The sequence below is a fragment of the Chiloscyllium plagiosum genome, chromosome 47 (genome assembly GCF_004010195.1).
Source record: "Chiloscyllium plagiosum isolate BGI_BamShark_2017 chromosome 47, ASM401019v2, whole genome shotgun sequence".
In the NCBI taxonomy this organism is placed as follows: Eukaryota; Metazoa; Chordata; class Chondrichthyes; order Orectolobiformes; family Hemiscylliidae; genus Chiloscyllium; species Chiloscyllium plagiosum.
The window spans coordinates 5,308,416-5,318,481 of NC_057756.1; the positions used below are offsets into that span (position 1 = coordinate 5,308,416).

At 47.5% G+C, this 10,066-nt stretch overlaps 1 protein-coding gene across 1 annotated transcript in view; it reads left to right on the forward strand.

Annotated features, from left to right (window-relative positions):
* LOC122544231 (protein capicua homolog) overlaps positions 1 to 10,066 on the forward strand; it is a 39,775-nt gene that overhangs the window by 25,465 nt on the left and 4,244 nt on the right. The window contains exons 2-3 of the mRNA XM_043683308.1: positions 3,576 to 3,797; positions 7,329 to 7,396. Coding sequence (XP_043539243.1) covers positions 3,576 to 3,797; positions 7,329 to 7,396 — 290 coding nt within the window. The remainder of the gene's footprint in view (positions 1 to 3,575; positions 3,798 to 7,328; positions 7,397 to 10,066) is intronic.

Here is a 10,066-nt window from a genome sequence, read left to right on the forward strand (position 1 = left end):
CCACACTTGTAGCGAAAGGAATCTCATCTAATCTAAAAAGAAAATACAGTGGCTACTGGAGCAAGGTCAGAGGCTAGGAATCCTGACTCACCTTCGAACTCCCCCAAAACCTATCCCACCATTGACAAGGTACAAGTCAGGGGTGCGATGGAATACTCCCCACTTGCCCTGGATGGGGGACAGCTCCTGCAACGCTCAAGAAGCTTGACACCATCCAGGGACAAAGCAGCTCCCACTGGATTGGCCCCACATCCACAAACACCCAGTCCCTCCCTCACCGAGGCTCAGGAGCAGCATCTGGAAGACGCACTGCAGAAATCCACCCCGGATCCTCAAACAGCACCTTCCAAACGTACAGCCACTTCCCTATGGAAGGATGACGGCAGCAGGTACATGGGAGCACCATCCCTTGCAAATTTCCCTCCATCCTGACTCGGAAATCTATCACTGATCCTTCTGTCTCTGGGTCAGAATCCCTGGAGTTCCCTCCCCACGTACATTTGTGGGTCAGTCTCTGGCGCGTGGACTGCAGCGGTTCAAGAAGGCAGCTCACCCCCACCTTCTCAACAGGGCGGGGGGGGTAATAACTGCTGGGCCCAGCCGGTGGCGAACTTACTAACCCACCTTTCCACTTCCTCATCCCAGCATTTATAAAAATCACAAAGAGCAGAGGTCTCAGAACTGATCCCTGCGGAACACCCCGGACCACCGAGCTCCACATGAATAATAAAAAATATTCCTGGGAATGCTCTTGGAACCTCCTCCACTACATCCGAAGTGAAAGAAAATGGCTTGCTGGCCAAGGGAGTGCCAAGAACATAGAACATACAACGGTGAACAGTGCAGCACAGTACAGGCCCTGCGGCCCTTGATGCTGTGCCAGCCTTTAAGACCAGACTAACCTACATACGGTTTATTGTACTATGTCCCATGTGCCTATCCGGGAGTCGCTTAAATGTCCCTAATGCCTCTGACTCTACTACCACTGCTGGCAGGGCCTTGCACACACCCACCCCTCTCTGTGCAAAGAACCTACCTCTGACATCTCCCCGAAACCTTCCTCCAATCCCCTTTAAATTATGCCCCCTCATGCGAGCCATTTCCGCCCTGGGAAAATGTCTCTGGCTACCCACTCTATCTGTGCCTCTCATCATCTTGTACGCCTCTATCAAGTCACCTCTCATCCTTCGCTCCAATGAGGAAAGCCCTAGCTCCCTCAACCTTTCTTCATAAGACATGCCCTCCAGTCCAGGCAGCACCCTGGGAAATCTCCTCTGCGCCCTCTCTTCCACATCTTTCCGAGAATGAGGTGACCAGAACTGAACACAATATTCCAACTGTGGTCTAACCAGGGCTCTATAGAGCTGCAGCATAACCTCACGGCTCTTAAACTCAATCCCCTGCGAATGAAAGCCAACACACCATACACCTTCTTAACAACCCTACCAACTTGGGTGGCAACTTTGAGGGATCTATAGATATAGAGCTTAGAACATTACAGCGCAGCACAGGCCCTTCAGCCCTCGATGTTGTGCCGGCCTGTGAAACCAGTCTGACGCCCATCTAACCTACACACTACTCCATTCTCGACCATATGCCTATCCAATGCCCATTTAAATGCCCTTAAAGTTGGCGAGTCTACTATTGTTGCAGGCACCTCCTACTCTCTGAGTAAAGAAACTACCTCTGACATCTGTCCTATATCTGTCATCCCTCAATTTAAAGCTATCTCCCTTATCCTAGCCACATGGATGCCAAGATCCCTCTGTTCCCCCACACTGCCAAGAATCCGGCCTTTAACCCCATAATCTGCATTCAAATTCGACCTTCCAAAGTGAGTCACTTCACACTTTTCCAGGTTGAACTCCATCTGCCACTTCTCAGCTCAGCTCTGGATCCTGTCAATGTCCCGTTGCAGCTTACGACGGCCCTCCACACTATCCACAGCTCCACCAACCTTCGTGTCGTCGGCAAACTGACTAACCCCCCTTTCCACTTCCTCATCCAAGTCATTTATAAAAATCACAAAGAGCAGAGGTCTCAGAACTGATCCCTGCGGATCACCACTGGTCACCGAGCTCCAGGCTGAATACTTTCCATCTACCACCACCCTCTGTCTTCTATGGGCCAGTCAATTCTGTATCCAGACAGCTATGTTCCCCTGTATCCCATGCCTCCTCTCTTTCTGAATGAGCCTACCATGGGGAACCTTATCAAACGCCTTGCAGAAATCCATGTACACCACATCCACTGCTCGACCTTCATCGGCATGTTTTGTCACCTCCTCAAAGAATTCAGTAAGGTTTGTGAGGCATGATCTGCCCCTCACAAAGCCATGCTGACTATCACTAATCAAACTACGGATTTCCAATTAATCATAAATCCTGTCTCTCAGAATCCTCTCCAATAACCACAGACATAAGACTGACTGGTCTGTAATTCCCAGGATTATCCCTATTCCCTTGCTTGAACAAGGGAATAACATTTGCCACCCTCCGATCATCTGACAGTTGACAGTGAGGACACATGATCATTGCCAAAGGCATAGCACTCTCTTCCCTCACTTCCCGTAGGAACCGTGGGTATATCCCATCTGGCCCAAGGGACTTATCTACCCTTGTTTTTCAAAATTTTCAGCGCATCCTCCTTCCTAACATCAACCTGTTCTAGCATATCGATCTGTTTCACGTTGTCCTCAGAAACATCAATATCTCCCTCTGTAGTGAATACTGAAGCAAAGTCTTTATTAAGGACCTTCCCTACCTCCCACTGACTCCAGGCATAATCTCCCTCCATTACCCCTGATCAGCCCTACCCTCACTCTGGCCATCCTCTTGTTCCTCACATAAGTGTAGAATGCCTCAGGATTTTTCTTAACCCTTCCCGCTAAAGCTTTTCCATGTCTCCTTCTCGCTCTCCAAAGTCCATTCTTCAGTTCCTTCCTTGTAACCCTCACGAGCCCTGTCTGATCCTTGCCTCCCCAACCTTAAGTAAGCTTCCTTCTTCCTCCTGACTAGATGTTCCACATCTCTTGTCATCCAAGGTTCCCTCACCCCCCTACCATCCCTTCCTTGCCCCAGTGGGACAAACCTCCATATTTCTGTCATGCATTTCCCTGAGAACATCTGTTCCCAATTTAGGTGCTCTCCCCCCCCCCCCCCCCCAATGAATTAAATTTCCCATACCGTCTGCTCTTATCCCTCTCCATGACTATGGTAAAGGTCAGTCAGTTGTGATCACTATCACCGAAATGTTTTCCCACCGAGAGATGTGACACCTGGCATGGTTCGTTGCCAAGCACCCAATTCAAGATGGCCTCCCCTTTAGTTGGCGTATCTACATATTGCATGAGGAACCCTTCCTGACAAAAACTGTTCCATCCGAAATATTTGAACCATGTAGGTTCCAATCAATATTAGGGAAGTTAAAGTTACCCATGACAACAGCCCTGTTACTTCTACACAATTCCAAAACCCGAATCACATTGAGGACCCCCCCCAAACTGAGCGAGGAAAGGGTGACCTGCTCTCCTTGAATGAGCTGCTTTTGGGGGCTTTCGTTTGTCTTAACGACAGTCGCGTCTTCCGACAGTCGTTTTCCGTCTGTCAGAGGGCTCCTGCAGACGGAATTCAGCCCCTCGTCAACACGGAGGGGAGAGGCGGAGGCGAGACTACCTCCGAGGTGCCCACGCAAGATGCCCGCAAGAAGAAAAAAAATGTCACGCCTTCCCTGAATTGTAACCCCGCGCCCGATTCGCACGACGTCAGTATCGGGACTCACTGCGTCTTGCTGCCGGCGTAATATCGTGGGTCGCTTCGGGCATGAGCTGTTACGATTCCTGCTGCGTATCCCCAGCTGCTGTCAGCGTGCTGTTTAACATGGCAGACACGTTCTCTTTCAACTGCTGCTCCCTCCCCCTTCCACCGCCCCCGTTCCCCCGAACTCGCATCTGGATTCCGCACCACGCCAACAGTTAAATATTATCCCATTTATTCCAGGAAAACGGTGAATTAAACCGTACGTGTGGCAATTGGAATTGATTCCTCTTTCTGGACCCGTCTGAAGTTTATTACATTTCATTGACTACGGCTCTGAACTCCTGACAAGGATTTGACATGAAAAACAGCCATTAATAATGACTGCTATTTTTGAGTAATTTTGTTTGGTGAACGCTAGAAGGAGAATAGAGTTGTGGACAAAGTAATGAAAAGAGACAGAAGATGAGCCATTCTCTTTTCATAAGAGATTCTAATGTGTTCCGTGAGGTGAAATGGACAGACAAAGACAGAATGTGTGGATAAATAGAAGGAATGGTCAGAAAATACGAAAAGCTGTAATTGATGGATGAAACAATTGACGGGCTATGATGTGGAGAGCAAAACCGAGAGATGAGCAGAGAGGAATTAGACGGATGGTGGAAAGAACAAAAATAAGGAGGGAAAGCTCCTTCCTCTAGCCCTCTCCTTCACCTCCAAAGCACTCTAAAACCAATGCTGTCCCAGTATCGTGCAGGGCATATAGCAGGCTGGGAGTTTGGGGGTAGATGCTCTGCGGATGACTCCCCCCCCCCCCCCCCCTCCCCGCCCCCCCCACCCATCCCACCCGCGACCAGCCCCCAATGTACATGCTCCCCTTCAAAATACTGGTGTGGGTGTCTGATAGGGAGGATAACACCTCACCCGAGACACTGCACCTCTGGCTGTGTAGCACCTTGGTGCTACCCTGGCTGCGCCAGCCTGGTTAAGTCATCAAGTCGTGGTACGGAGAAATGTGCATGTGCACGTGACTAAGACAGAGATGGAGAAATAACAAAATATCACAGAACGTAGAATGCGGGGAAAAAAAAGAGAGGGAAAACTGTTCACTGGATACATGATTAAATTGACTCAAAACAACTTACAAAATGGAATGCGTTGCCAGCGGTGGTGGTGGAAGCAGAGTCACTGGGGACATTTAAGTTGCTGCTGGACATGTACTTGGACATGGTTGAAGGGTGCGTAGGTGAAGTTATTTTAGGATTAACCCTGGGCACGACATCGTGGGCCAAAGGGCCTGTTCTGTGCTGTACTTTTCTATGTTCTAAAATTAGGAAGTGGTTACAGTGCAGAGATTGCCGTATAACCTGCTCTGACCGTAACAACACTCTGTAAGAGCTCTCGAGCTAATTTCACTCCCTCATTTTCAGCATTAGTTAGTGTCGACCATATCTGTGTATTTTCTGTTCTTAAACTTTGCGTGTTTGTTACCTGTAGTTGACGATGGCCTGTTTCTGTCTGGTTTGCCCATCTCCATACAAGTTCTGTTTATCATCTCTCTTTGCATTTGTCGGTCTGTGAACGGGAGTTGTTTAAATCTGCTTGTGAGTGACCAATGTGTGTTGATTATTTGGATGTGCTGTTGTTAATCTCTCCATGGGTGTCGTGCATCTCCCTATGCATTCTTTATAATTGTGTTATTCAGGCTGTGAGCAGGTACTGCTTATCTGTGCGTTTATCTGTTTGAGTGTGTATTATTTAGCTGTGTGTGGGGTTATCCGTGCGCGTGCGTTAATGTGTCTGTGAGTATGTATTGTTTATCTATGTGTGTCTGTGTTTTGTGCATTCCTATGTTCTGTTTATATATGTTTCTCATTTACCTGTAGTCTGTGTTGTTGACCTGTTTCAGAGTGCTCTATTTTCTATTTGTGTTACTTCGTTAGCTATCTGACTGCGCATTATTTACAACTGTGGACTAATGCTTAGCCTTCTCTGTGAATTGATTATTTTGCACGGCATTTATCTTTGTTTCTGTTGTTAATCTGTTTGTGTGTTGTTGTCTCTATATATTTGTCACTGATCTCCCTGTTTTGTTTATCTGTCCATCTACTGTTGATCAGTCTGTGCGTGTTGTTAATTATCCTCCAAACTATTGGTTACCAATGTGCATGTGTATGTGTTTGTCTGTCTCAGTTTTACCTCCCTCCTCCATTTATCGCTCTGCATTATTGTTTATCTGCCTGTGCCTGTGATGTCTATCTGTGCACGTTCTTTATCCACGTCTGTGTGTGTACTTGTGCATGTTTGAGGTTTTGTTGCTTATCTCTGTGCTCAGGTTTCTTATCTGTTTGCGCTCATTTCTGCCTGTTGCTTTAATCTGGGAGCGACATTGTTTCGCGTCAAGTTTGCAGTCTGTGTGTGTTGCTCATTTTTCTGGGCATTGACAATTTGTTTGTGTGTCGCTTAACCTTCTGGGCTCTTTGTTATTTATCTATTGGTAGTTGTGCTGTTTGTCTGCCTGGGCATGTTATTTTCCAATTTATGTTTTGTTCACTTATCTGTAAGTGAATTGCTCACCTGCATGTGTATATTGTTTGCATGTTAGTCTATTGTTACAGTTTGTTTGTTATTTATGTTCTGCCAGTGTGTTTGCTTGTCTGTCTGTGTTACTTATCTGTATGCCTGTGTTCTGTATCAGCCTGTGTTGTTTCTCCATGTGTAGTTTTGCTGCCTGTTTGTCCAATGTATGCCACCGTGTGTGTGCTGCCCACCTGCCTCTGTGCTCATTGCTTACAAGCTTCTGGGTGTATGGTTTGCCCTTCAATGTACAGTTTTTCTGATTATGTGCCTGTGCGTGTGCCGTTTACCTGTTGGATGTTGTTTCTCTGCAAGTTACCTAACCGCTGTACATGTTGCTTAATCGTTTGGCTGGTACGTCTGCATATTTATAATATTTATCTATGTCTACAATGTTTGTTTCTGAGTGCTGTTTATCTGCCTGAATATGTTGCTCAACGGTAAACGTAGGTGTTGCTCATCTATGTTCTCTGTGCTACTTAATTTTCTAGTAGCTTACTTGTGTGTGTGTGTGCATGTGTGTGTGTGTGTCTGTGTGTTTGTGTCTGTGTGTCTGTGTGTATGTGTGTGTGTGTGTGTGTGTATGTCTGTGTGGAGCAGTCAGTGGGTGTGGACACAGGAGGAGTGCGTGTCTGTGTGTGGAGGTATGTCTGTGGCAGGGTCAATGTGTGTGTTTATAAGTGTGTCTGTGTGTGTATGTCTCTGTGTGTGTATGTCTGTGTGTGTGTCTGTGTGTGTATGTCTGTGTGTCTGTCTGTGTGTGTGTGTGTGCGTTTGTGTGTCTGTGTGTGTGTCTGTGTGTATCTGTGTGTGTGTGCGTTTGTGTGTGTGTGTGTGTGCGTGTGTTGTACAGGTGTCGAGCCCTGTCTACCTCCCTGCACGTGTGTTGTGTCGAGCCTCTGACTGCAGTGTTTATTATCTGTGCACCATTTGTGTGTTTTGTGCTCTTTATCCATTTGCGTGTGCTGTCTGTCTGTTTGCGAATTATTGATCCAGGGCACGCGTCTTCACTCTGCTAGTGTACTGTTCACCTGACAACCTGTGTTTTTCTGATGTGCGTGCTGGTAAGATTTGTTTCCCAGGCTGGTATTTGTCTGCAGTGTCTGTTGTTTACCTGCCTGCACACTGTTTATTTGTGTGCCTGCTGATGTGTCTGCCTGTGGTTTCGCTCGCTGTTGTTTGTCTGTGTTTTGTTTCGTTGTCTGTTGTTTATCTGCCTGTTGTTTATCTGCCTGTTGTTTATCTGCCTGCTGTTTGTACGTCTGTTGTGTATTTGTGCATTGCTTGTCGAGCTGTGTGTTGCTTATCTGTCAGCCTGTAGTTTGTCTGCCTGATGCCTATCATCCTGTGTGTCTTTCTCTCTTGCCTGTGTATTTTTTAAAATCTGTCTGTTGTTTGTCTGCACAATACTTATCTTCCTGGGCATGATTTGGAGACACTGGTGTTGAACTGGGCTGGACCAAGTTCAAAATCACACAACACCAGCTTTACTCGGAAGCGCTGGCTTTCGGAGCGCTGCTCCTTCATCAGGTGGTTGTGGAGGTTAAGATCATAGATGAGATTGTGGAGTACGGATCTTATAACCACCTGATGAAAGAGCAGCACTAGAGCTTCCAAATAAACCTGTTGGACTATAACCTGGCATTGCGTGATTTGTTTTTTAAACTTTATCTTCCGGGGACCTCTCTCCCTCGCCAATGTACTGTTTATCAGAGTGCTGTTTGCCTGTTCATTATGTCTCTGCCTGTGTGCTGTTTATCTGTTGGTTGCCAGTTTGCCTGTTGCTACCTGTCGTTTATCTTTCCCTCCTGTCACTGTGTTGTTCACCCCACATGAGTCGCTTTCTCTGCCCTTGCAGTTTTACTTGTCTGTTGGTGACCTCTGCCCGTGTGGCTGCCTTACCCGCCCACCTTGTGTAACTGGGAGTTGGAAGGGGTGGGGTGTTCATTTACTGAACAGGGAGAAAGGGACGGAGGGGAGTCGGAGATCTGGCAAATCACACGCAGGAAACAAACTGGGCGATTCTGCAGGTAGCTGGGTCCTCTGTCACTTCCAAATTAAGGGCGACGGGGGGAGAGGGCAGGTCAGTAGAGTTGAAATGAAGAAGTTGAATGGTGGAGTGGATTCGATGGGCCGAATGGCCTTACTTGCACTCACTTTCCGCTCACCTTCCAATCGATGACTTGGCCTATGTGAGTCAATTTCCTTTTTTTTCTGTGTATGTTTCTCTGTCTCTCCCCCCCAGCATTGGTTGCACAGCTGTCCCTGGAACTATTCGGCTATGTGAGGGAACTTTCAATTCACTATTGTCACTGCTTCACCCTTTTCAATTGTGATTTCGCTCCTGTGGGGTTGGCGATCTGTTGGTCTCTCTCTCTCTCACCTGAGATCTGACAACCACTTCCAACTCAGGCTTGTCCCTGAATCTGTGTTTTTGTTTTGGAGGTTGGGTGGGTGGGGGGGGGTTCCTGTTAGGTGCATCTTTTTTCTGTTGTCGGTCAAAAGGCGTTCTCCCCCCACAAACAAAGTCAAGTCACTATGGTGTCCCTGTGTCCAAATCAATTAAAATTTAGATTACAGTGCGACGGAGAGGTAAATATTAAAGCAGGGGAGCTTTGCTAATTCAAACCATCGATCAGCCAGGATGAGTGCAATAAATTATTTTGACAAGAACCGTTCCTGGCCTAGGCAGCTTCTATCTCTCCAATCGATTTTCATGCCACCACTTTAGTTGAAGCCAGCAGCAGTGTGAGAGAGAGAGAGAGAGAGAGAGAGAGACACACACACAGAGGGAGAGTTTGCAGGAGGGAGAACAAAGGAAATCGAGAGAGAGGAGAGACAGTAAGATAAGGGAAGGGCAAGGGGAGGAAAGGAAAGAATGGGAGGGGGGGGGAGAGAGAGACAGAAAGAGATAGAGAGCACAATGGTAAACAAGAGAGTGTGTTGGAGAAGAGAAACCAAGAAAGCGTGAGTTAAAGCGCACAATGATATGTGTGTGTTACAGGAGAGAGACAGTGAGAGAGACAGAAAGAGGTAGAGAGGGTACAATGATAAAGAGAGAGGGTGTTAGAGGAGAGAGAGGCCTAGACAGAATGAGAGAGGCAGAACGGGAGAGAGAGAGAGAGAGAGAGAGAGAACGAGAGAGAGAGAGAGGGAGAGAGAGAACAAGAGAGAGAGAGAGTGGGGCACAATGATAAATAGTGGGGGTGTTAGAGGAGAGAGAGGCCTAGACAGAATGAGAGAGGCAGAACGGGAGAGAGAGAGAGAGAGAGAGAGAGAACGAGAGAGAGAGAGAGGGAGAGAGAGAACAAGAGAGAGAGAGAGTGGGGCACAATGATAAATAGTGGGGGTGTTAGAGGAGAGAGAGGCCTAGACAGAATGAGAGAGGCAGAACGGGAGAGAGAGAGAGAGAGAGAGAGAGAACGAGAGAGAGAGAGAGGGAGAGAGAGAACAAGAGAGAGAGAGAGTGGGGCACAATGATAAATAGTGGGGGTGTTAGAGGAGAGAGAGGCCTAGACAGAATGAGAGAGGCAGAACGGGAGAGAGAGAGAGAGAGAGAGAGAGAACGAGAGAGAGAGAGAGGGAGAGAGAGAACAAGAGAGAGAGAGAGTGGGGCACAATGATAAATAGTGGGGGTGTTAGAGGAGAGAGAGGCCTAGACAGAATGAGAGAGGCAGAACGGGAGAGAGAGAGAGAGAGAGAGAGAGAACGAGAGAGAGAGAGAGAGAGAGAGA